This window comes from Phodopus roborovskii, unplaced genomic scaffold, assembly GCF_943737965.1.
Source record: "Phodopus roborovskii unplaced genomic scaffold, PHOROB, whole genome shotgun sequence".
NCBI classification, from domain to species: domain Eukaryota; kingdom Metazoa; phylum Chordata; class Mammalia; order Rodentia; family Cricetidae; genus Phodopus; species Phodopus roborovskii.
The window spans coordinates 9,232,270-9,259,259 of record NW_026126598.1 but is presented as its reverse complement, the minus strand read 5'-3'; the positions used below and the strand labels follow the sequence as shown (position 1 = coordinate 9,259,259).

At 46.2% G+C, this 26,990-nt stretch overlaps 1 protein-coding gene across 13 annotated transcripts in view; it reads left to right on the top strand.

The window, feature by feature from the left end:
• The first annotated feature begins 340 nt into the window (after nt 1-340).
• The window catches only part of Gtf2i (general transcription factor IIi), an 82,067-nt gene continuing 55,417 nt past the window's right edge, over nt 341-26,990 (top strand). For all 13 annotated transcript variants that reach the window (XM_051204861.1, XM_051204860.1, XM_051204856.1 and 10 more), the window contains exons 1-3: nt 341-687; nt 19,046-19,149; nt 20,177-20,315. In XM_051204861.1, coding sequence (XP_051060818.1) covers nt 19,051-19,149; nt 20,177-20,315 — 238 coding nt within the window. In that variant the 5' untranslated portion in view covers nt 341-687; nt 19,046-19,050. The remainder of the gene's footprint in view (nt 688-19,045; nt 19,150-20,176; nt 20,316-26,990) is intronic.

The window sequence follows — 26,990 nt, the reverse complement described above, 5'->3', positions numbered from 1 at the left end:
CCCGTTTCTTTCCACCCCACTCCCCTCCCCCATCCGGACGGCCGCGCAGGCCCCAGGTGCAGCCATGTTCTCGCTCCCACCACCCGCGCTCCTCCATTGACAGTCCTAGCCGGAGAGGGCCGGGCACCGCGGCGCTTCGGTTCGGCCTAAAGGGGGGCGGTGGGGAGAGAATCTGGGTTCATCGCGCAAGGCTGTCTGGGAGTTATAGTTCGGGGTACCCACCCGTCGTGTAGGTAAGCGCCAGTCTAGAACTACAACTCCCGGTGGGCGGTGCTGCTCGTGCGCACGCGCAGCGGCACCTTCGAGGAACAAAAAAAAAAAAAAAAAGAAAAAGAAAAAAAAAAAGGGGGAAAAAAGGAGGAGGAGGAGGAGGGTGAGAGAGAAGCTCGGAGAGCAGAGAAAAGGGGGCACCGGCGGCCCCCCCGCTCCCCTGCACGCGCTCGCCTGCCGCGGTCACCCCCGGGCTTCGTCCCTCTTTCCCCCCGCGTGAGGCGATCCGAGCGAGGAGCGAGGCCCCGCCGGGGGCGGCCATGCGGCGGTGACAGGAGCACGGCCGAGACGCACGGGCCCCCCTCGCCCTCTCACCTCCACCCCGTTCGCCAGCTCGCCTCAGCCGAGGCCCCTCCGGCCTACACCCGCTTGCTGTCCGCATCCCCCCCTCCCCGACCCTCCCCGGCTGCACTTCGGGTGAGTCCCTGTCGCCTTAGGATGTCCCCTCCGCCGTCCCCTCCAGCCTCGGGGTGCCATGGCGAACGGGGGCGTCTTTATTCGACACTCTGCCCCCGTCGGGTGCGTGTGCACCGACGGTGGGGCGTGAGAGTTGGGGTCGCTTGGCGCGTTGTGAGTGACGATGGGACAACTCCGGGGTGAGGAAGCGGACGCGCTGTGAGCCCCCTCCCCCCCCGCACCCCAAAGTCCGCTCTGCTTGGGGGCCTTGGCAGCGGACGCGACGCGGCTTTGGGGGGGATGGGGCGGCCGAGGTGGGGGCAGACGACAGTTGCACGCGCGCACCCGCGGTGCGTGGGGGAGGGCTCGCGGCGCTCTGCGCGTGCGCATATTGTATACATAAGCGCGTGTGCGTGGTGGTCCGGGGAGGAGGGGGGGTGGTCTCGCGCGAGCAGCCCCCCCCCCGCGCGTGACCGAGCGGACCCTCGCGGGGCCGCGCAGCCTTCTCCTTCGCTCTGATTGGCCGAGCCGGCTTTCCGGGGGCGCGCTCCCTGTCGCGTGGGGCCCCCTCCTGAGCCCCGTGGGGTCGGGTTCGGTGTATGTGTGCACGCGCGTGTATGTGTGTGTGTATATGTGTGTGTGTGTGTGTGTGTGTACGTGTGTGTATCTGGGGCTCGCGGCTCTTAGGGCAGCAGCACAGCGCGCGATTGGCCGGCGGGCACGACGGAGGCGGGGCATGGGTGCCCTGGTAACTGCGGCGGGGGCCCTGGCAGGGGGGCGGGAGCTGCTGGGCTCTGTAGCCAGCGCCAGGACCCGCCCTGGCCGCCCGGCGCTCCGCCCTGCTTCCAGGTGGAGGCCAGCCTTGTGGGCTTTGTCCGGAGCTGTTGGCTTGCGGATACCGCGGGGCCACTTTTTTTTTGGGGGGGGGGTAGGGAGGAGGAGATGGAAATAAGCACAATGACCGGAAGGAAGACTTTAGCCTTGAGGCTATGGAAATAATCATTCTGGCTTGGGCAAGTACCCAGACGTCGGGGTTTAAGAGAAGGGATGGAAAAAAGTTTACTCCTGCACCTCCATTTTTTTCTCTTTTCAAGTTTCTGCCTTTTATTGGGGGTGCGGAAAACTTCAGTATGTATCCCTGGTTGGTCTGGAACGCATAGAGATCAGCCTGCTTCGGCCTCGCAGGTGCTGAGGTTAAATAAAGGATCGATGCAACCACGTCCTGCCCAAGTGTTTTGCTTATTAATTTTTAAGTAAGGTATTTTGTAGCTCATGTTAGAACTCGCCTTGTAGTCTTGAGCTTCTCATCCTCCTGTCTTCACCTTGTGAGTGCTGGGATCACAGGTCTAGCTCACAAGTTTTGCCCGTTAGTACATCCCGGTGCCTCACGGCTTTGTGCATCTTGGCTGCTGAGAGTGCAGATCTGAGATGGTGCTGGTGGACTGCCCGCTGTGTTTGGGAACAGGAGGTGAAGTGTGAGGGCATTGCATCTTGGCTGCTTGTGTGCAATGGCTGGCTCAGCCTGCCTGGTTGTCTCTGGGTGTTTCCAGGGCAAAGGGGAAGCCAGTTTGCAAATAAGGCCGGGGGGGGGGGGAGTGCAGGTACGGTACCCAAAAAGCACCTGGTTTCGGATGTGGAATGGCTGATATTTCCTACAGCAGGTCTTACTTCCTTTTTTGAGTCTGTTGCCTCTGGGCTCCTTTGTTGCCTTAGTCTCTGGATCTTGCCTCACACCCTGGAGGCACAGAAAACTTTCTCACTCATCTGTGGTCATTTCTGTAAGGCCTTTTATGTTGTGGGGCAAGGAGTTGTTTTGTTTTTTTACTCTGTTAAAATGTGGATTACTTTCTCTCGTCCTTGGGCTGGGGCATGCTAATACCTATATTTTGGGGGATGAAACATAGCACATGCCTTATGCAGGCACTCTTACTATTGAGCAAAGCCACCAGCTCCTTGAGGATGGGCTGGCATTCTACCACTATGTCACACTGCACCCCTGTTTTACTTTTTGAAATAGACTCACTAAATTGTCCCGGTTGGCTTTGAATTACCTCTGTAGCCCAGGTCATCTTTAAACTTGGTAATTCTCCGGTCTCAACTGCTTGAATAGCTGGGATGATGGACCTAGGGGATTAGGTTTTTGTCTTTGTCCCTTATTTATTTATTTTTGAATTTATATACTTAATTTACATCTTCGCTTTGGTTTCCTTTTCCTCCCCTCCCCCAGCCCCCTATTCTCCTCTCCACCTTCTACCTCCCTTCACTCCCCCATTTCTGTTCAGGAAGGGCAGGTCTCCCATGGAAATCAACAAAACACAGCAAGTCAAACTGACTCCCCATGTATTAAGGCTGGGAAAGCCGACCCAATGTGAGCAGTGTCCCTTTGCTCTTAGGTCCCAGTCTCCATGCTCTCTGCCAAGTGTATGGTGCCATAGCAGCTGTATTTGAACATGTTTTCAGAGGCAGGTGCACTCCTTAAACACTTCATGAAATTTGGTTTGTAGACAAGTCCAATTATAGAGAAGTCAGGTACTTTCCCTCTGTAAGCATGGGCCATGTGGCTTTTCACCTGGGAGCTACTGTTTCTCTATTCCATGTCTTTCCATGAGAAAGACTGATGATGTCTTTCCAGAGGCTGTGGTTCTTGGCCATGTCTCTAATTGTGGAGTAGTCTTCCTGCCTCAGCGCTCCAAGAGCTTAGATTATAGCCATATGTCACAATAACTTGTTTAAACAGGATCCACCTGGGGCAGTGGTGACACATGCCTGTAATCCCAGCTCTTGGGAGGCAGAGACAGGCGGATCTCTGTGAATTCTAAGACAGCCAGGGCTGTTAAGCACAGAGAAACCCAACCAACCAACAAACAAAAAGGTTCTAAATGAAAATAAACGGAACTGTTTATTCTAGATTGCTTGGAAGACTGGTTGAGAATTTTTGTAAAACTTTTTTTTTTTTTTTTTTTTTTTTACAATTTATTTATGTGCATTAGTGTTTGGCCTGCATAGTGTGTATCTACTTGAGGATGCCAGATCTTGGAGTTACAGACAGTTGTTAGCTGCCATTTGGGTGCTGGGTCCTCTGGAAGGGCAGTCCGTGCTCTTAACTGCTGAGCCGTCTCTCCAGCCCTGGTTGAGAATTTTTTTTTTAAAGTAAATCATAATTATAAAACTCACAGTTTGAACAGTGGCTGTGGGTTCACGTGCTGAGTTAAATTTGAAATCTAAAGTAACCCTGACAGATACTCACTCTAATTTGTTACTTCAGTCATGGCAGTTTTCCACGTGCCTCCCTTCTCCCTCCCCTTCCATTCACAGTGTTGAGGGACAAACCTCAGGCAGCTCTCATAGACATTTATTACTGTGACTTCCCCGAGGTGTGCTGGAAGAAAGCACCCCATGCCCGCACTGAGTAAGGATGGGCTTGCAGGCCAGAGTGTGCGCTTGCTCTGTGACACACAGAGGCTGTCTTTGGGACTTGTTACTCCCCAGCTTTCCTCTCTGCCCTTAGCGGGCATAGAACCCGTTCTGTCCATAGAACCCACCAGTACAACTCTCCCAATGTTTCCTTTGTCCCTGCAGCTCCTGCCTGTTTCTGCCCTACCCGTCTGCTCATCACCACTTTGGCCAGTGAAAAAGTCAGTATTTGGCCAAGCTAGAGGTCATTGGACGACGTGGAGGGTTTTCTTGATTGTGACCTGCTTAAAAACAATATAGGCTGGGTGTGGTAGCTCAGCCCTTCAGTGCCAGCACCCTCTCAGGGGCCCAGCCTGGTCTATATATCAAGTTCCAGGAGAGCCGAGGCCACATAGTGAGACCCTGTCTTCAAACCAAACCAAAAAATAGAATGGCTGGCTATGGAGTTCCCGAGTAGGGCACAGCTGAGCAGGAAGGCTGAGAATTTTATTGTACTCTCTCTTCCTCAACTAGAACTTTATATACCTCTGCTTATACATTATAGATGTGACACATACACACACATATATGCATACACACATAAACACCCACAAACAGACCAAAGACATATATAGTGCTCGAGGGTCTAACCCGGGGCCTGCTTTTACCACTAAGGTGCATCTGTTATTTGGGTCTTTTGAAGCAGTGGTGGTTTCTCTGTAGTGCTGGCGGTCCTGGAAGTCCCCCTGTAGACTGGCCTTGAAGTCAGAGACCCTGCCTCCCTAGCAATGGGACTGAAGGTTGTGTGCCACCATGCCCAGCTATTTGTTTTGTTTGAATGTTTCCTTTGGGAGGAATTTGCATGGATCTGGGCAAATCTCCTCCTACCATAGAAGCACCATGTAAGAATGGTTGGCTCCTTCGTGAAGAAGCTCCAGTGCTAATCATCTAAGTGCTCACACATGCTGAGCCCGAGCAGAGTGTCAACCCGAACTCCTAGCCCCAAATTTACCAGTGCTTTCTTTTTGTTGTTTCCACCTTTTCTCACTCGACTATTTATATTCATGTAAATATATAAAATTAGATTCAACCACACATTTAACAAATCATTTTCATAGGTAAAAGGATTGGCTCAGTTGTTAAGATGCTTGCCAGGCAAGCATACGGTCTGGGGCTAGCTCTTCAGCACCCACATAAGAAAGTCAGCTGCAGCAGTGCCAGTCTGTGATCCTGCTGCTGGGGAGGAAAGGACAGCAGCATCCCTGGGGCTGGCTGCATATCCACTCTAGCTGAGCCTGTGAATTCCAGGTTCAGGGAAAGACTGCCTCCGAAACAGGCTGAGCTCTAGAGGACAGCTCTGGCTTCTGCATGCTGACAGACATCCACCACACACTCAGAAAGATGCAGTGACACTAAGGTAAGGCTTAAAACTTCAGCCTCCACATTTACTGACGATACCATTTGGCAGAGTGCATTCACAGCAAGAAATGTTTGTGTTGGTTAAGTATGCATCTAAACATCTAAAGCCAGCATTTACAGAATAGCAGTGTGGGGCTGAGGAGATGGCTCAGCAGTTAAGAGTTCTTCCGGAGGTGCTGCTCCTGTTCCCAGCACCCATGCTGGGCAGCTCACAGCCTGGAACTCTAGCTCTGGGTTGTCTGAAACCCTCCTCTGGCCTCTTCAGTCACCTGAATCCTGTCTCTGCCCCACGTAGACATTCATTTACTCATAAATAAAAATAGATCACCCTTCCCCCTGACAGGGTTTCTCTGTGTAACAGCCTTGGCTGTCTGGGAACTCATTCTGTAGACCAGGCTGGCCTCGAACTCTGAGATCCACCTGTCTCTGCCTCCCAAGTGCTGGGGTTAAAGGTGTGCGCCACCACTTCCCAGCATAAAGATAAATCTTAAAAAATAAGAAATTCAGCTATGTCTCTAAAGAACTATGTAAGATACATGGTAAGCATAAAAACTAAAATAAAGCAGAAGAGATGAAAATAAATATACCATTATGCACAAATATACTACTAGTCATAGAAAAGCTAAAATGACTACTAACTCACATAATAAGACTTTGGAAAAAGGTGTGTTTAGGCACACAAGAGGCATAATCATGATCAAAGATCAGTTCAGAAGGAAGATTATGTCACTTTAAAATAGTACCCGGTGACAAATCACCAAACTGCATGGGTCCTCCGGGAGAGCAGAAAGTGTACTTAGCTGCTGAGTCATCTCTCCAGCCCCTGCATTTTATTTTTATTTTATTTTTTTGTGGTCCTGGGGATCGAGCCTAGGGTTGTGTGCTGGGCAGCGGCTCTACCACTGAGCTGCATTTCTTGATCTTGGGCAAAACAAGTCCCTGGTTTATAACTTTTTAAAAATAGGCATTTGGAATAAGGTGAGCAAATCATGGTGCATGTGAAAGCACTGATTCATTCTGATGTTGTCCTAGTTATTCTGCTTCATCGAAAATAGGCTATTTTATTTAGTGCAGTGGTAATTAAAGCAGCTGGCTGGGAACTGAGCCACTTTTAATTTATTGGGTTTAGGTTTGGAGTTTGTTTATAGGTGTGCAACTAAACAGGCATAAAATGGACTTTAGGTAGATATACATCAGCCTCCTTTAGAACTGTTTAATTTAGTGGGCGTTTTTTAGTAAATCGTTTTTTACGTACAAAGTACTTAGCCACTTTCTCCTAACAGCTATGTAGGGTGTGGGTGCATACATAGGCTATTGCTGTATTCTAGGCTACAAAAAGTTCACCTGGATGCAGTTCTTCAAATGCAGGCGATTTTACTGTGTAGAGTAAGGTCAGAGGACCTTACTAGCAGGCTCCTGTTGTTCAGAATGCTGGACTGTGGGGTTGAGGAGTTAGATGGTGGTACAGTTCTTCTTGTGTGAGCATGAGGGCCTGAATTGGATCCTGGAACGGTGTTAAAAAGATCCGCAGGTGGTGTGTGCTTATAATCCTAGAGCTGGGAAATGGAGCAGGTGGATTCCTGGGCCTTCCTGGCCAGGCAGCCTCATCTATAAACTCCAGGCCAACGGAGATATCTCCGTCTCAAAAAACAAATTGGTCACCTAAAGAACAATACAGGAAATTGACCGCTGGCTCCACACCTGTGCTCATGTGTGTGGGATGCACACAGGGTTTGAGTTGGGGGTGGGTGTTGATTTTCTTCTCTTTCTCTTGATTTTTTGAGACAAGGTCTCATGTAGCCCAGATTCCAGTCAAACTTGCTATAGCTGAGGATGGCCTTGAACGCTTGAACCTCTGGCCTCACCTCCTAATTGCTGGGATTACAGATGTATGCCACTACACCTAGCAGTGGGCATCTTCTTGAATGCTTCTTCTAGATAATAGAATTTCCCCTTTGGATCCTGTTAGAGCTTCATTAGATGCTGTGCTTAATGGCTCTCGTCTTACTTTGGTCTTTGAAGCAGAGATAACTTCAATTTTCTACTCTTCACACCATTTTGCCTGAGAATCTTTATGAGACCCATGTATAGATTTAAGTAGATATACAAATCAAACCTTTGCTAATAATAAATCATGAATATATTTTAAGCAATTTTTGGTGTTCATAAAATTTTGCTTTTTTATCAACGATGATACCTGCTGTGTGTAGTGGTGTATACCTTTAATCTAATCCCAGCACTTCTGAAACTGAGGCAGGCAGATCTCTGAGTTTGAGTTTGGTCTACAAGGTGACTTCCAGGCCAATCCTGGCTATCAAATGAGACTTTGTCTTAGCTCCCTGTCACACTTCCCCCTTAAAAAAGGGGGTGGGTGGGTTCTGGATTTAAGCAGCCTAGCTGCCCAGGGTTGCATTGCCTCTAGTGTTGGCTGGGGTACCTTGCATTTCTCTGCAGTTCTTGAGAGGTTTGTAAGACAGGTTCTCACTTTTGTCTAGGCTAAGGAATCACTTTGTAGCTGTTCAAATACTCACTGCCACCTACCGCTTTAGCATTCCCAAGTTTCCACAGTGCCTTTTGAATTCTGGCTTCTGTTCTGTCTTCCTTCCTTCCTTCCTTCCTTCCTTCCTTCCTTCCTTCCTTCCTTCCTTCCTTCCTTCTTTCCTGTGACAGGGTCTCATGCAGCCCAGTGGATAGAGCCTCATACATAGATGAGGAATTTCTGATTCTCTTTCTCAAGAGCTGGTATTACAGGCATGTACTACCCCTCACAGTTTATAGGATTGGGGAGGATCATACCCAGGGCCTCCCTTAAAGCTTTCTATTGACCATAGTGTGTGGGGCCTGAAAGGTCCTGGAAAACTGGTGTCTGGTCTGTTAGGTGAGTCTGGATTCCTCTTGCAAGAGTTCTGGGCTGTAGCCTGATGGCAGAGCACCTGCCTTTCACTGTGGGACTTCCAGGGGCGATTCCTAGCACTGCGAAGCAAAACAGAAGCAGGTAGCTCCTGACAAATTAACCTTTGCTTTTCCTTTCTAGGGTGCTGGGGATGGAACCCAGGGCTTCTGTGTCACCAAGCCTAAGTGCTGTGTCACCAAGCCACATCGTATCCCTACTGCTGTCCTTAGTCTACAAGGAAAAGTGTGCTTACCAATTGTATCAAGCAGATGTCAGCCTTTTATAATAAACATCATGAGTACAAGATAAACCAATAACATCAATAAATTACCTTAAACACATATAAAAATACAAACTGAAAAACACACTTTTAATAAAAATTGCTAAATGGACATAGATCAAATGAAAATATGTTTCTAAACTGCATCAAGTGTTGGCGTTTGGGGTTATGAAGAGCATGAGCTTTTGGGTCAGTGCATGGTAACTGTAGACAGAACAAGGGGTGGGTGTCTACCACATGCCCTTGTTGTTACAGGGAGGAAGGCTTGGCAATCTGAGTGGTTGCTAGAGTATAATATTTCATGATTTGAGGCCCAGCACACTGCTGTGTGACTGAACTTGTTAGGACATCAAGAGACTTGACTGTTAATGTTTTTATTTAGGCATCATTTTTACAACAAAGTGAATGACATTTTAGAAGATGGATTCTAACCTTTTTGAGTATTAACCACTTTGAAATATCTTTTATAAAAATTAAGTTTTAGGGCCAGAGAAATGGCTCAGTGGTTAAGAGCACCAGCTGCTTTTCCAGAGGCCTCAGAACCTCAGCATCTACATGGAAGCTCTTGGCTGTCTGTAACTCCAGCTTCAGGGGATCTGACACCAAGAAAAAAAATTGAGAGTTTCTTGAAGTTGAAGATCCTATTTTAGTTTTTCCTTATAAATAAATGATAAAGTTATTCAAGTTTATTTTTGTCTCTTTTAGCCTTTTTTTTTTTGTTGTGAGTTTTAGCTATTTAAATGACTTGATAAAAATTTGAAGTTTATTATATATCTATTTGAGGCAGGGTCTCTCTATGTAGCCCTGGCTATGCAGACCAGGCTGGTCTCAGAATCATAGAGATACGACCACCTGAGGGATGAGAGGCGCGCCCCGCCAGTGCCTGGTTCCAAGGGCTCTCGCTCTTAACCCTGGAGCCGAGTCTACTTCCCATCTGTTCTTTTCTTTCTTTTGGTTTTTTGAGACAGTGGTTCTCTGTGTAGCTTTGGAGGCTGTCCTGAAATTAACTCTTGTAGATCAGACAGTTCTCAGACTCACAGAGATCTATCTGCCTGCCTCTGCCTCCCAAGTTCTGGGATTAAAGGTGAGTGCCACCACTCCCCAGCCATCTGTTTCTCTTAAAATGGTGATAATGTGTGAAAATCTTCAAAAGTTCTTTTCCTTTGGCCCACTATAAAAATTCCCCTTTAGCTTTTGGTCCTACTGATATTAACACCAACAATCAATAAAAGTAAAAATATAGTCAGAAAAAAAAAAACTCATGGAAGTAATTACTGGCTTGTTTTGAGGTGCAGCAGATCAGAACTCTGAGGCACAGCACAGATGAACCTGATCCCTGATACTGATCTCTAGCAGGAAACAGAAGAAGCTCTGAGAGAATGGTTGGTGTCTGTTTTCAGAGATTAGAGAAGGCACCTCATTTACTAGACAGTAGCCATCTGGGGCTGTGAGGCAGCAACAGCACAAAGAAATGGTAGCAGGGAAGTAAAGAGGGAATGAAACAATTGATAATTGGAAACACAGGGCAGGAGAATCAACGGCATAGAAGAGGGCGCTGTGGCAGGAGCCCCTCATTACTCCCGTTTGGGTTGGTCGGGTGGGAAAAGCCAGGTAGTTTCCAGCATGCTTGGCCTGGAGTAGTAGGGTGTGGGCTCCAATAGGGCTGGAAGGGGATCCTCCCTGTGTCCAGTGCTTGCTTAGCTGCCCTGGCCTCTGATCCTAGTCCCCGGCTTGTGTTCACATAACTTCTGTGTGCTTTAACAATGGCCCCAAAGCTCAAGAGTACTGCACTGATAGTCTGGATATGCCTGAGGAGCTGCCAGGGGCCTCCATTAAGCAATTAGGTGAAAGTCTGGACTACAGTAAGAGCAGATCTTGCATCTGACAGTTTAAGTGGTGAGGAGGAGAGGGAAATCAACACCATGTTTGTGGGTCTCTAGAACACTAATGTCATGGCCACAGTGTGAGACAGGTGCCTGGTACAGATGGAGAAGGGATTGAGCCTGTGGATGGAGGACACACCCTGGGTCCAGGTGCACAGCTGTGGTAGCAGGCCAGGTGCCTGTCACCCCAGTAAGGGCTGGCTGCACAGATTCTGCAGCAGGTTGTGACTACAGAACCCGAAAGCCACTGCAGAGGTGGCAGCTGAGACATTGGCTGTGTTTTGTGTACCATGGCAGAAGTTGGCCAAAGAGCAAGGATGCCACCCATCCCAGGCTCACCTTCATTTCCATGACTGTGGGCCCAAGGGTGAGTACATAGACTATCCCACTTGGCTGTCATCACAGTGCAGTTAGATAATTGCTGTCAGTCTCACTGTGCAGAGTTCACAATGAAACTTTGTCCTACGTGTGTGAGCAGGAACGAACCAGGATCTGCAGGGTTTTGCCCTGGCCCTGATGGTGATGATGAGGAAGAGGATGTCTTCTGTCAGCCTATCCTGCTTTGCCATCCCTTTCCCGTGATACTGCTGCTGGCTTTGCTGGGTGAGAATGTGTGATTTGCAGTTGACTGCTGCTGATTAAAACCCATCTTGGGTGATCCTATTGTGGCTAGCCACTGAAATTGACCTGTCCCAGGCTTCTCCTGACTAACATTGTTTTTGCCTTGAGGTCATAGTAGAAGCATTGTCAAGCTTGTTGCCTGAGGCTCTTGCTTGCGCCTTGGATGAGAATGGTGAAGACAGACAATATATTTTGTGTTCTTGGACCTAGCTGCTGTACATGGAATCCATGCAACCTTGAGATATTAACTAAAGTAATAAAACTCTACTTTTATACTTGAGTTGGCTTGAGTGGAGAGTTTGTAACCTCGAAATCTTAAGATCTGCCTATTAATTCATACTGTTATCTAGACAGTATAGTTACAGCTGGGCTAGAGAGTTGGCTCAGTGGTTAGGAATACTTGTTTTTCTAGAAGACCTGGGTTTGATTCCTAGTACCTACCTTTGGCTAACTGTCACTTCAGTCTAGGGGATTTGATACTCTTTTCTGACCTCTTTGGGAACATGATATACAAACATAGATACAGACAGCACTCATACACATAAAGTAATAGATTTAGGGAGGTAGAGACAGGTGGTTCTCTGAGTTTGAGGTTAGCCTGGTCTACAGAATAAGTTCTAGGGCAGCCAGGGTACACAAAGAAACCCTGTCTTGAAAAAAAGAAAGGACACTGGGCGTTGGTGGTACACAGCAGAGCTAGTTCCAGGACAGAGAAACCCTGTCTCAAAAAAACAAAAAACAAACAAACAAACAAACAAAAAAAAAAAACCAGAGAGAGAGAGAGAGAGAGAGAGGGGATACATACATCAAAGAATATGTAAGGCATAATGGGACTATTCATTCTTACTGAAAGCAACTGAGAATGTGCTGAAGTTATAAAAAAAATTTTTTTTTTAAACCTAAGAGGGCTGGAGAGATGGCTCAGTGATTAAAAGCACTGTCTGCTCTTTCTTACCCCCCCCCCTTTGATTTTTTGAGATGGGGTTTCTCTGTGTAGCTTTGGAGCCTATCCTGGAACTTGCTCTGTAGATGTAGACCAGGCTGGCTTTGAACTCAGAGAGATCTGCATGCCACTGCCTCCCGAGTGCTGGGATTAAAGGCTGGCACCACCATCACCCAGCTGCTTTGTCTGCTCTTGTAGAGAAACGAGGTTCAGTTCCATCACTCACGTGGTGATTCAGTCATCTGTAGCTCCATTTCTAGGGGATCTGATGCTCTCTTCTGACCTCTGTGGGCACCAGATGTGCATGTGATGCACATACATACATACAGACAAAATACTCATAACATAATAAAAGTCTTTAAAAAAAATTAAAAACCCAAGACATTGTGTGGAAGGGGGGTGCAGATTGGTGGAAGAGTGCACGAGACAAACATTCAAGGGAAATTAGAGTTCCAGTAGTAGAAATGGAAACTGCCTGCCATGCTCTTGTTGGAAAGCACTTTGGGGTAAGAAGTTCAGAAATCAGCACATGCATTGAATTGGCTGGTCAGCCAGGGCACCCTTCATGTGAGAGACAAGCGGTAAGGGTGATGGAGGACCCTTGTTTGTGGGTGGTCCAGAGACTTCAGCTGTGGTGATCCCAGGAGGAAACAGCTTCATTCTGACTTCAAATTATAGACAACTTTAAAAAGTTTAAGATAAGCTGGGCGATGGTGGCACATACCTTTAACCAGAGCAATCAAGAGGCAGAGGCATGCAGATCTCTGTGAGTTCAAGGCTAATCTGGTCTACAAAGCTACATGGAGAAATCCAGACTGGAAAAATCCCTCCCCCCCAAAAAAATTTTGTTTTTAAGATAATTGGCACATAAAGATAAAAATTAAATAAATACGTAAATATAGGAGATAGAGCAAGAACCACTAGAAACAGCAGAAACAAACTCTGCCCAGGCTTTAGTTACCAGAGACTTGTGAATATTCTTTTAGGTTAGGGGTAGGATTCTATAAATGTGACAAATAGTGTAATGGAGGGTAAGTTAGAAGAAACAGTTCAGCACAGAGAGGAAAGACTGAGCAATGGCAAGATGGTAAGAGACCTCGGGATAAAGTAATGACTAATGTATGGTGAAGCTGAGCCTTTTTGTTTAGAGATAGTCTCAGTATATGGCTCTGACTGGCCTCTGCCTCCTGAGATTGCTGTTCCAGGTGTGAGCTGAGTCTTTATGGTTGAAGGAAGGAGAATGAGGGAGAATGACAGACTCTGTAGTGGTAGCTTATTTTCCCCCAGCCAGACACTAGCCCATAATTAAGTCCTGTGAGTAACAAGCACAGAGTGAAAGGAAGTCTGCCCTAGACACAATGGTAACACCGTGGAGAGCAAAGACAAAACATCTTAGAGATATGCGAGGTTATGTGCATGGGGGCTATCTTTGAAGGACGCCACTGATGACTTTTCAGGCAGCAGTGGAAGGCAAAAAATGATGACTCCAAAAGAGACGAAAGGGTTGCAATGTGCAGAAAGGAAATGAGCATTAGACCAAGATTCCATTTCCGTGAAAGTGCCCCACAAGAAGGGAGAATTTTTAGCAGACAAAACTAGAATTTGCCACTGGAAGGAAATTCTGAAGGATTGATGTTAGGCAGGGGGAATATCTGAGACGCAAGAATGAGCAAAGTATAGCATAAGTAAATATGTGATTGTTTTACATAGATACTAGATCGTTTCAAACAAAAGTAATGCTGCATTAAAAAACTCAGAATTATGGGCTGGATAGAGAGATGGCTCAGTGATTAAGAGCACTGATTGCTGTTCTAGAGGACCCAGGTTTGATTTCTAGCACCCACGTGGGAGCTCACCAACGACTATAACTGTAGTTCCAGGGGATTTGACTTTGTCTTCTGGTTACCACAGGTATCAGGCACACATGTGGTACACATACATGCATACATACAGGTGAAACACTCACAAATAAAAGAATAAAATAAAACCACTCAGAATTGGGTCTGTAAGATGGCTCAGAAGGCAAAGGAAGGCATTTAACCACCAAGCCTGGTAACTTGAGTTGGATCCCTGGGATCTACCTGGTGGAAGGAGAAAACAGCTTGCTACAGTTTATCCTCTGACCCCTACATATCCACAGTGACACATCCCTACCCCTAAACTAAACAAACAAATAAATGTTAAAAAACAAACAAAAACCTCAGAACCAAACAATGAAGGCGTTAACATCACCCTAACATTTTCCAGAATTAAAAGAACAAGGTTTGGGGATGATTGGTAGTTGCTTAAGTGTTGGTTAAGTCTGGAGTAAATGTTCCTGCTGTCCATGATCATGTATCTGTTTGTTTCAGTGCTGAGAATTTTAAAAATGTTGCAATGGGGGCAGGAGATGTTTCTAGTGGTTAAGAGGGCTAATTGCTCTTGCAGAGAACCTTACTGGGTGACTCACACGTGCCAGTAACTCCCGTCTCAGGGGCTCACATGCCCTCTTAGACCCTTCAGGCACCCTAACAGGTGCAGATACATACACAAAGAAACTGTGTAACACACACACACACACACACACACACACACACTGTCTCTCCAAAGAAAAGAATCTGCCTGGTGATGGTGGTGCATGCCATTAATCCCAGCCCTTGGGAGGCAGAGGCAGGCAGATCTCTGAGTTCAGGGCCATCCTGATCTACAAAGAAAGTTCCAAGCTGTTAATGCTGAGAAACCCTGTCTTGGTGGGGGTGGGGAGGGGGGAGGGGAACACAATATTTAAAATGTGTTGAAATAGAAAGGTCAGGGTACTTTTACTAAGATGTTGAGAACTCCATGGCGTTCTTTGAGAATGTGGAGACGCATTAACCCCTGAGACAAGGTCACCACCCTGCAGTAGTTCCGAGCTCCATCCCCATGGTGCCTCTAGGGGCTATGAGAATAGAAATGCGTTTGTGTTCCATATAGCTCGGTCTCTTAGTCCAGTGAGACTTCTTGTGACAATGAAAACACACTGTATCCAAGTGCAGGTGGCTTTTCTGAGAAGTGGCTAGTGGTCCCGAGGAACTGAACTTTTAATTTTCTTTCATCTTAGTTTAAATATAACTGACTGCATGTGGCTGCTGAGGTTACCTCCCTGGGCTGTTTCTCTACTGCAGACTCTCTGCCTTGGGTGGTGGTCATCTCCCACCTCCTCGGGAGTGTGGGAGATGCACACACCCTGGGGAGCCAGACCGTCATGTGACCCCTCCAGCAGGTAGTAGAGATTTGATATGCTGTCCCTGTGTATTCTCACTTGAGTTCATTTTTCCCTTCTCTAGTGGTACTGGGATGGAGCCCAGGGGCTCAGAAAGGGTCAATGAAAGCTCAGCCTTTGTTTATAGAAGACACACCTGGCTACAGTCCTGGGCTCTGCAGTTTCTGGGGAAAGGTGGGAAGGGACACAATCAGCAGGTGAGGGGCTTTGTACATGGCCCCCACAGGAAGACTGCTTAGGAAATTGTCTCTTGGGGCAACAATGATCAGGCCAGTGAGGTACTGGAGCCCCTGACAAAGTGTTCCCTGTCCTCAAGCCCTGAACTGCTGCCCCAACCCCCCTAACACACAGTTAACTCAACAAGCCCTTTCCTTTCAAAGGTTCTGCACCCTCCTGAGTAGTTCCAATAATGAAATTAGCATGTGCTGGCTGGGACCTGTGGGTTGTTGATGGGGTGACATTTGTCTCCCATTAGACAAAAACTAAAACCATCTTTTTGAGAACTTCATGCTTGTTTTCCCTTGCGTATAGTATATTTTGATTATGTCTCCCTTTTCTTGTTGACACCATGTGTAGCACTGGCTGGCCTGGATCTCACAGGGTCTGCCTGCCTTTGCCTCTGGAGTGTTGGGATTAAAGGCTCTGTGGTTTCTTAAAGCACATCAAGGTGACTTTAGGGCAGTTTTTAATGACACGGGAGGCTTGAAGCCAGCAGTAGATAAAACATCATCCTAGTTTTTTGTTCTGCTTCCAGTTGGAGCCACGTGGCTTTGACAGAACCCTGCATGTATAAAATGAGAAGATCTTTTATTTGTTTGTTTATTTATTTTTTTCCCTTTCTGGGAATTTTAAAAAGTGAGCTTAATAATAATGAGCTTTCAGAAATAATGTCAGGATATTTTAAGTGAATATCAGCGATTATGGAAAAGTGATCATTTCACCTCTCTGTTCCATATTTATACAGGTTTACCCAAGAGAAAAGATTGCCCCATAGGCTTGCGTGTGTGCTGTTTGCTGGCCTATGACTCCATCGCCTGACTCAGTCTCTAGTCACCATGGGGGCCTTAGAGTTGTTTGTGTTTGTTTGTAAATGCGAGGTGGGGCTGGGTTGCTGTGGTTTTCAGTACAAAGCCCTTCTCCTAAGTGGGTTTAAGTGAGTACTTGGTGGTACCCGAGTCTGGTACAGCTGGTTGCTGAGGTCGAGACAGGTAAAGTCAGACCCAGCCTTTACTAGGATGGGGTAAGTCTTCGGTCTTCCTCCAGGAGTGAGGGAGGAGTCTCCTGCGCTCCTCTCAAAGCTGGACTGTGAGTGCTCCTCAGGAGCATTGTGCCCTTGTCGAGGGCATTCTCAGCAGTTCACAATGCCGTCACATGCATGGGGAAGATTTTAGAATAATTAAATATTTCAGTCATCCTTCCTTAAGTTCATCTTACGATAAAAATTGTTGCTTAAAATAGAATCTATTTAAGTTGAAAGGGATAATGCTAACAGGCATATGATTTGCATCCTATTTATAGGAAATCAATTTTAGGCCATTTGGTTTAAATTTTACCTCATTTATTGTCTTGTGTCTCCCCTACCACATGCTAATGGGGTATCCGTGTGGTGTCTTTTTGTTTTTGCTTCTAAATTAACATTGGCAAAATAGTATCATAAAAATTTCAGCCTTGGCTGTTCTCCAAGTGTCGGGTTCCCTGGTATTAACTATTCATATTGTGTGGGACCAAAGCTTCATAATGGCACCTGAGTTTTATTCCTTCCAGTCATGTCTCCCCTCTGCTCCCACTGCTCATCATTCTACCTTTTTTCTTGGGATATGATTCTTCTATGTCCTCTGTGGGACTAGAGTCATAGCGTTTGTCCTTTTGTGTGTGATTTATTTCACTTGCAGTACTCTCAAGGTTCATCAGTGTTGTAGCATGAATCGTGTCTGAGTTACTTTTCCACTGCCGTGAAAAGCACCGAGACAACTTATAAAAGAAAGCATTTAATTTGGGTCCACAGTTCCAGACTATGACTTTCATGACAGGGGACATGGCAGGCGGGCAGGAACGCACGGTGCTGGAGTGGTGTTTAGAATTCTCATCTGATCCGTAAACCCGAGGGAGTGATAGCCAGAGATTGAGCTAATTGGGAGTGGCTTGGGCTTTTGAAATCTCAAAACCTAACCCTAATGACACCTCCTCCAACAAGGCTACACCTCCTAACCCTTCTCAAACAGTTCCAGCAATTAGGGACCACCCATTCAAATATGCAAGCCTATGGGGCCCATTCTCGTTCAAACCATCACAAGTCAGAATCTCCTTCCTTTTTTTTTTTTTTTTTTTTTTTTTTTTTTGTGTTGAGGCAGGCCTTGAATTTACTATGTGTACAAGGATGACATTGACCTCCCTATCTTCCTGCCTCTGTCTCTTAGTGGTGGGACCGCAGCTGTGCACAAGTCCTGGGGATGAAACCCAGGCCCTCATGCATGCCAGGCAAGCACTTCAGCAACTAAGCCTCATCTCCAGCCCAGTATCCTTCTTTTAAGGATTGACTAATAGTCTACATAACTCATATTTCATTCATTCACACACTGGTAGCTTTGGAGTGTTGCCACTGAAGAATATACCATTATAGTCCCAAATGTGAATGGCTGAATTATGTAATTCTCTCTCTCTCTCCCTCTCTCCCCTCTCTCTTTGTTCTCCTCTCTTTTTCTTTTCTCTTTCTTTCTTCCTTCCTTCCTTCCTTTCTTTCTTTCTTTCTTTCTTTCTTTCTTTCTTTCTTTCTTTCTTTTTGTGGTTTTCTTGATGGTTTCTCTATGTGCCTTGGCTGATCTGGGGCTTGCTATGTAGACCAGGCTGGCCTTGAACTCCCAGAGATCCACCTGCCTCTGCATCCTGAGTGCTGGGATTAAAGGAGTGCCCCATCATTGCCCAGAAATTTCAAGGGTTCTTATCCTTCCCACATCTTTCTCTATGTTTTTTTGTTGTTTGAAATTTGGCTGAGCCTTCTTGGTGATACCGCAGTACCAAAACTATCTCTGAACTGAGTAATGTACTATGTTACAGGGGAGTTCTAGGTGCTACCCTGTGCCCTCCAGCCTGTTCCCTTCCTAGAGAGAAGCAGCCTCACCCAACCTTAGTACTGCCGCCTGCTTCTCCAGTCAGAGCACATAGAGGAGAGATAGAAGTTGCTTGCTTTCATGTGAATTGGATCATGAAGTGTGGCTGCTCTCCCTGAAGGACATGCCACTGGGTCTGGTTTAGTTGGGGTGTGATGCAAAGCTAATTTTATCGAAATGACACGCCATGGAAAGTTAAGCATCTGTATTGTGTGGAAAAGAAGATTCAGGGACACAATGTAGGTTGACGATGTTTATTCGGGGAGAAATCACTTACACCACAGATGACTGCTGTGGGTTCCTGCTCCAAGGATGCCCCTGGATGCTCTCTCCAACACGACCAGGAAGTAAGAGCGTGAGCTAGGGTCCAGGACCCCAGACCTAGCCCCCAAAGGTCATGTCTGCACCCAAAGGGCATGGTCAGTGCAACAGGTGTGGGGGTGGTGGTGGATATTGCACTACACATGTATCTTAAAGAAAAAAGAGATTGGGCAAGTAGGAAGTGATGTGACATGGGCTGTGGTGGATCTCTGGGAATGTGTGGAGAATTGGTTATGGTGGATTTCCCACATTCACTTTCTCGTGTTTTTCTCGTGCAGGAATCATGGCCCAAGTAGCGATGTCCACACTGCCTGCGGAAGATGAGGAGTCCTCAGAGAGCAGAATGGTGGTGACGTTCCTCATGTCTGCTCTGGAGTCCATGGTGAGATCCTGGTAGTTCTGCCAGTGTTTTGTTCATATTTGAATAGGGTTGGGCTTCTAGAGAAAATGCTTGTGTTTCTATGAAACAGACAAATAAATACAAACATACATACATTATGATTTTTATTGCAATGCTGGGGATTAAATCTAGGGCCTTGCCTGTGCTAGGCCAGCACTCTCCTGCTGAGCTGTATGTACCCCTAGGCCTCTTTACTTTTTGTGAGGCAGCTGATCTTACACTTTCTGATCATTTTGTCTCAGTTTCTCCAAAATGCTAGGATTATAGTAGGCAAGCACTGTACCAACTGAGCCATATCCTCCCACTCCAAGATTTGAACTTTCATAATTTGTTGCTATGTTTTAGTCATAATTTGTTGCAATGTTTTAGAACTTTATTGTGCTGGGACTCAAGTCCTGGCCCTCAGATTCTTAAAAAATACTTATCTCACTGGAGTAGCCTTGGGAAAGCCAATCTGAATCTGAGTAGAACCCCAGCATTTTGGAAAATGAGGCAGGAGGATCGTGTGTTTTAGCACAGTTTGGGCTGTATAATGAGTCCTGTCTCAGTATAGCAGGAAAAACTCCAAAAAAAGCAGAAAACTCAGAAGTGGACTTGCATAGTGTCCATCTTGAGTGGCTTTCAGAGCTCTTCTCGGGGCGGTGGTACTGTTCACCTAGCATCACTGTGTCACTGTGTCTAGAGACTCAGTCCTGCCCAGTGTAGTGGCAGCTGACACTTTGGCTCCTGCCCTCCTCCCTCAGGCCTTGAAAGTGCAGGTCTGCACATCTGTGCTTGTTTCTTGAGGAATCGAGCCTTAAACCTTCAAGTGTTCTCTGCTTTCATTCATCCTTGTTGTTTTGTTTTGGTTTTGAGACAGGGTTTCTCTGTGTAACAGCTCTCTCTGTTTTGTATGCTAGGCTGGCCTCTAACAATATTAAGGTGGTTTTAAGTGTTAGATTTTTAGATTAATCTAGAAAGAAATGGTGCTTTTAAAAGCTACATATAACTTTGGCTGTTTCTGTTTCAGTGTAAAGAGCTGGCCAAGTCCAAGGCTGAGGTGGCCTGCATCGCTGTGTATGAGACAGACGTGTTTGTTGTTGGAACTGAACGAGGACGTGCTTTTGTCAATACCAGAAAAGACTTCCAGAAAGACTTTGTAAAGTATTGTAAGTGCAGTGTTTTTGTCTTGTGGAGTTTGTGCATTTTAAGTAGAGCTTGTAAATTTTAAATATAATTATTTCTAGATAAGACATCTCTAACTTCTTAAGAATGAGTTATGCCAGAAAAAGAAGCCCTTCTGACGTGTTTGTAGGCGTGGGTCAAGACAAGTGCTGAAGTGCTTTGACGAGGGTGCTGGTTGCTGTAGGAGTGGACAAAGCTGAACAACTCTGGAAGACAAAAGACCAGGATGCAGAGATCAAGGCTGGGGGAAGCCTAAGGCTCCAGGCCTGTGAAGGGACAGACACAGGCTTAGGTTTTTTTTGTTTTTTGTTTTGTTTTTTTTTTTTGAAGTTATTTATTATGTATACAATATTCTGTCCTCAGGTATCCCTGCAGTGCCAGAAGAGGGCGCCAGATCTCATTACAGATGATTATGAGCCATCATATGGTTGTTGGGATTTGAACTCAGGACTTCTGGAAGACCAGCTTAGTGTTCTTAACTTCTGAGCCATCTCTGCAGCTTAGGGTTTTTAATTTTATTATTATTATTTTTTTGGTTTTGGTTTTTCAAGACAGGGTTTCTCTCTAGCTTTGGAGGCTGTCCTAGAACTCTCTCAGTAGACCAGGCCAGCCTTGAACTCACAGAGATCTGCCTGCTTCTGCCTCTGCCTCTGCCTCCCAAGTGCTGGAATTAAAGGTGTGCACCACCATTGATCAGCTCTGGCTTAGGTTTTTAATAGTGCTCCTTGGTCTTCCCTTACCCCTCCTGGTCCTGTTTAGACAACAACCTCCAAGCTTTCCCCGTTGTTTCTCTTCGGAGTCGTCTTCTAGGTACAAGAAACTGGCATCTCAAGGCCTCACCTACCTATGTTCCTCTAACCTCTTTCATTTCTCCTTCCCTGCTCTAGGGGGATGGGGTAATGACCTCCAGCTGCTTCATGGTAGAGTCTGTGGGGTGTGTAGGTCCAAGAGAAAGAGCACTTATATGTGGTGGCTCTTGGGGTAGATTCAGGTGTGGCAGCATTGTGGTGGGCAGTGTGTCTCAGTCTCCATCTTCAGCACCAACTGTAGAAGCAGAGGGAGTGGAGAAGAGAACACTAGAGGTTAGTTAGTACAGTGTAGCCTAGCTGGCAATTTCCCCTCACTAGTGGGTCTGTCTCTTTGGGCTGTAGGTAGATAGACACTGCAGTGTTGAACTGAGCTAAGGTCAGGATGTCCTATTATCTGAGTAACATTTTTCTTATCTAGAAGAAAATCATTAGAAATAGTTGCTTAAATAGTATCTCATGGATTTAAGCCGAATGCCCAGGGAGCGTGATTCCTTAAACCATTAAAGAAACATGCCAGCAGGTGGAGGGCTATAGAAATACCCTGTCCTGGAAAACAAAACAAGACATGCCAATTATTCTACTCTGTGGCTATACTGTTTTGGGTGATAGAGACAATACAGGTAGCCAGCATTAATCACATTTATATTTTTTTTTATTGTCAAGGTCTCTTGTGGATCTGGTCCAAAGAATCAATTGGACTAGAGAGGAACCTCTGTCTCCTTTAGCCTGCCTTTTAGTAGTTATTCTATGTATGTGAGGAAAGTCAAAGGCCTCGCTTGACCATGGCTTGGCTGTATTGACCTTCCTCTTTGTAGCCCGGACACTAGTTACAGCTCACCAGGTAGGGTCTCCATGATCTTTCTGAACAAGAGAGCAGATGACTTTCCTCATTTTTGTGTTTGTTTTTTCACACAGGGTTTCTCTGTGAATCTCTACCTGTCCTGGAACTCACTCTGTAGACCATGCTGGCCTCAAACTCAGAGATCTGCCTGCTTCTGCCTCCCGAGTGCTGAGATTAAAGGTGTGCATCACTAGGCCTGGCTGTGATTACCCACAACTTTAGGACATTTTGAGAGATACCCTAGTCCTGGAACCTATTTAGCTTTGGAAGGCAAGGGGAAAAGTAGTCTCCCTTTTGGTCCCTCTGACCACATCAATATAGCCTCTAAATATGGCTGTTGAACACTCAGAAGTAATTATACCAGTCTAGTTATTTCAATTTCAGTGAAATATTTAGGTAAAGCTTGGGCAAAAATGAAACAAACTTTGCTTCTGTAAGCTAGTCCTTGTAACTTACTGAGAATAGACCAATACCCTGCTGATTTAAGCAGAAGTTTGACATCAGTGTTTTGAACTTTGACTTTTTGTATACCGTATATAACTTGTTCAGACTCTTATAATTTGCTAGATTTCCCAGCTTTCTTTTTTGGAAAAGCTTCCAGCCATCTTGTGAGACAAATAACATTAACAGTGATCTGTCAGCAGGTCTAGCTGTGATGAAAGCCTGGCTGTGATGATCTTTTACAGGTTGCTACAGCAGACATCATGTCAGTTGTTTGGTTTGGAAGACAGTACCTTAATAAAGACATGTTGAACCCAAACTACAGAAATGATAAATTGTGGTAGCTGTGTGCTGTTATGCTATGTTCCCAGGCAAACCTTACAGAAAACACAGGCAGTCTGTATAAAATACATAGAGTGATCTGCCATAACCCTGCTTTAGGTTGTGAATGAATGTGAGTAACAGATACACAAAAGGCATTTGTTCCTCTGTAAACCTGAACCTAGTGGTTTACACTGTGAGTCCAATGACAACTGCCTGGACCCAAACCACCTGTCTGACCTCTTTATAGCCAGCATATATTTTTCCAGATAATTCTTGATAGCTATTGGGTCTTGCATTGGGAATGGGGGTTGATAAGCTTTCCTTTTTGAGTCTATTTTTTACAAGGGTCATGAGTGAGTGGCACCATCTTAGTTACTACATTTTTTTGTTTTTGTTTTATTTGTTTTGTTTTTGTTTTTTGCTGTGATGAAACACTGTGACTAAGGCAACTTGTATAAAGCATTTAATTGGGAGATTGCTTAGAGTTTCAGAGGGTTAGTTCATGGTCAACATGGTAGGGAGTATGGTAGCATGCATTGTAGCTGAGAGCTCACATCTGATCTGCAAGCTGCAGGCAGAGACAGACAAACTGATTGAGACAGGCTGTGAGACCAGTCTTGGGCCTGGCATGGACCAGGCATGGGCTTTTGCAACTTCAGAGCCCACCCCTAATGACACATCTCCTTCAATGTGGCTACACCTCCTAATCCTTTCCAGACAGTTCCACCAATTGGGGACCAAACATTCAATCACATGACCTTATGGGGGCCATTCTCATTCAAACTATCACAGATAGCAAACACCCACAATCAAAAGGAGGATCAAGTTCATATAAGTATCTGCCTTTACCTATGTCTAACCTGAGACCTGACTAGACTTGGGGTGACCAAGTGCTTGGAAGCCTATCACATCCTCTGTTGTCTTTAGGCTGTGGTAATGAGAAGGCCTTTTGGATATGGTGTGTCTAAACTGCAAGGGAAACATCCCATGGGATATTGGGTCCTTACCTCCTGTCAAAAGGTCTGAGGGTCCAGTTCTGCCCAGTGTGTGAGAAGGCAGCTGTGGGACAACCTTGGAAGAATCTTGGAACTAGTATCCCCCTTCTGCAGAGTGAGAGAAGAAACTCAGTCTTGAGTACGGGTTGCTCATTCCCTACCTATATCCTTTTGTCCATTTGGATGGGCATGCATGACCAGTCTGTCACGGGGAGCAGCTAGTATGATCTACTCTGTCCCAGGGAGAGGGCAGATTTAGTGGGATTACCATACCTACCCACCTAGGTCTCTGCCATCTCCTAGTTTCCTCCTTTAGTCTTTCTTAGGGGTCATATTATGGGTTTGTCTCTTGGCCGTGGAGACTCAGGTCCAGGCCTCTTTTAACTCTGTAGATACTCTTTTAACTGGTAGATACTTATGATCTACCAGTGCTCAAAACACTTGATTATGGCACACAAGCTCTGACAGGCATTGGAACACCCATTTATGAGTTTACTAAGCACATGCTGTGATAAGACATTTCTAGTGATCCGTAACAGCTAGATGCAGGAAGGGAGGCAGGTCGGCCCCAGGCAGTCAGCACGTTGTACACATGGCTCAGAGTATACTTGGGAAGCCCAGAATTAACCTGCCTTCAGAAATTCCCCAACTTAGTTCTCTGCAGAAACCCAGAGAGGGAACAACCAGGGCTCAATTGCAATCAGATCACAGCAAAACCAAAGTCAACCGTGTCCAGTGTCTGGGATTTGCTCACTGTCTTCTGGGCTCCAGAGGGCTTGGGCAGCTCTGTTTCTCTGGGATTGCCACCCCCAGCACACATAGTTTGGCTTCAGCCAGCTTCCCTCCAGTCCTCACCGGTAACACCGGTAACTCTCCTTGGTGATCACCTCACAGTCCTGGTATTTCCTGCAGCTTTGATGTCGTCAAAGTCAGCATCATGTTGGAAATTTACACATACCAAGTTCATCTGCCAGCATGGGTTGGCAGCTTTAATCCCATCTGACCCCGAGGAAGCATTTCCCAAAAGGTTTCACACAGCGTTGCTGGCCCTTCTTAACCAGTGTTAATTTCCCAGCTCCAGTAAAGCAAAGGTTTCCCTTGGTGGTGAATCCCAGCTGATTCTTTAGCTTTTGTTGACCAGAACTATAGATTCTTATGCTGTTATATCCCCCTGAGATAGGGTTTCTCTGTGTAGCCCTGGCTGTCCCGGTACTCACTCTATAGACCAAATTGACCTTAATCTCAAGAGATCTACCCACCTCTGCTTCCTGAGCAGTGGGATTACAGGTGTGCGTCACTATCGCGGTTAAATAAGGGTCAGGATAAACAAATAGGCCGAATAGATGTTTATTTAGGGAGAAATAACTTACAACCTAGACAGATGAACACCAGGAAATTCAACCCGATCCGCTCCTGTCCGAGTCACGCCAGCAAGAGAGCTTTTCCTGGCTCCACCCCCCCTTCCTTCCACAGGTCACTTCCGCCCATCACTCCACCCCCCAATGGGCGTGGTCAGTGCCACAGAAGGACTATCTCACTACAATTACCCTGTTAGTCTAAAGAAAAGATTTAGGCTTAATACAAAACTATATACAAAACAGTGAATTATTATTATATCTCATTGTATAGCCGTGAGGCCAAGGGTTCACAGTTACAGGTAGGGCCTGTAGCATAGAAAGTAGTCACGGAGGGTGAATTCTCAGCGGGAAGGGGTCTGAAGCTGTCTCTGGTGTGACAGAGGGTGACACCCTCTGATATCTCTTGGCCATTGTGACGAGGCCAAGGGCGGGCCTGGTGGTTGGTTTCAGAGGTGAAAGGACAGCGTTGGAAACTGCATCCAGATGCTGCACATCCCTTAGGAGGATCACTCCAGGTGCTCAGAACAGTGGCCTGACTTAAAGTCACCAGACTAACTAACCCCTTATTCTCGTCCTGAAAACAGGAAAGTGACAGCTTTTTACATTCGCAGCAGAAGTCTAAGGCTCGAGAGTCTAGGCTGGGCATTTTATAGGGTCCTGGGTCCGCCCTTTCCTCACTGCCCGCTTAGATGCCAGAGTGCTGGGATTATAGGAGCACTGGAGATTGAACCCACAGCTTCATGCATGATTGGCAAGCATCAACTGAGCTATGTTCTCAACCCTCTGTTTTCTTAGGACACAGTCTAGTGTGGCATCCCTGGCTAAATGTCAAATCCTTTTTTTTTTTTTTTTTATAAAGATTTATTTATTTTTATGTGTATGAGTATTCTTTTGCGTACCACATGCATGCAGCACTCACAAAAGTCGGAAGAGGGCATTGAAGTCCCTGAAACGGGTTTCAGAGGGTTTTAAGCTACCATATGAGTGCTGGGAATTCAACCTGTATCCTCAATCATCTTGCCTCAACCTCCCTAAGTGCTGGGATTACAGGAAAAAGCCACCACACCCAGCTAAGATTTTATTTTATTTTTAATTATCATTAGTCTCTAAAGTTTTGTTTTTAAAATTTTCTCTCATTCCTTTTCCCCTTGGATTTTTATAACAAATTACATTAGAATATAGTGCTTGGGCATGGTGGGTCATGCCTGTAAACCCAGCACTTAGAAGACTCAGACAAAGGGACTACTACTTAGAGTTCAAGACCCAGGGTGGCTATGTAGGCCACATTGAAGCAAAGCTAGGTGCTTTCGTGGTACCTTGTCTCAAATGGAGGGAGGGAGGCAGGAGGAAGGACGGCTGGAAGAAAAAGGCATAATACAAATACTCTTACTAAAGGCTAAGTAATGAGGTGGCTGTGCTGGCTAGTTTGTGTTAGTTTGATACTGACCAGTTTCCTAGGAAGAGGGAACCTTAACTGAGTAATTGCCCCCAGCTGATTGCCCTATGGTCATGTGTATAGGGGCATTTTCTTGATTGATGATTAATATGGGAGGGTCCAGCCCGCTGTGGGTGATGCCTCCCCTGAGCAGGTGGTTCTGGGTTGTATAAGAAAGCAGGCAGAGAGCCAGGCGGTGATGTCGCACGCCTTTACTCCCCAGCACTTGGGAGGCAGAGACAGGTGGATGTCTGTGAGTTCCAAGCCCAGCCTGGTCTACAGAGTAAATTCCAGGATGGGCTCCAAAGCTACAGAGAAACCCTGTGAAGACCCCCCCCCCAACAAACAAACAAAACAAAAAATAGCAGGCCACCAGAGAAGCTAGTGAGCAGTGCTCCTCCATGGCCACTGCTGTAAGCCAATAAATTTCCACAATGGTGTTCATTGCAGCAACAC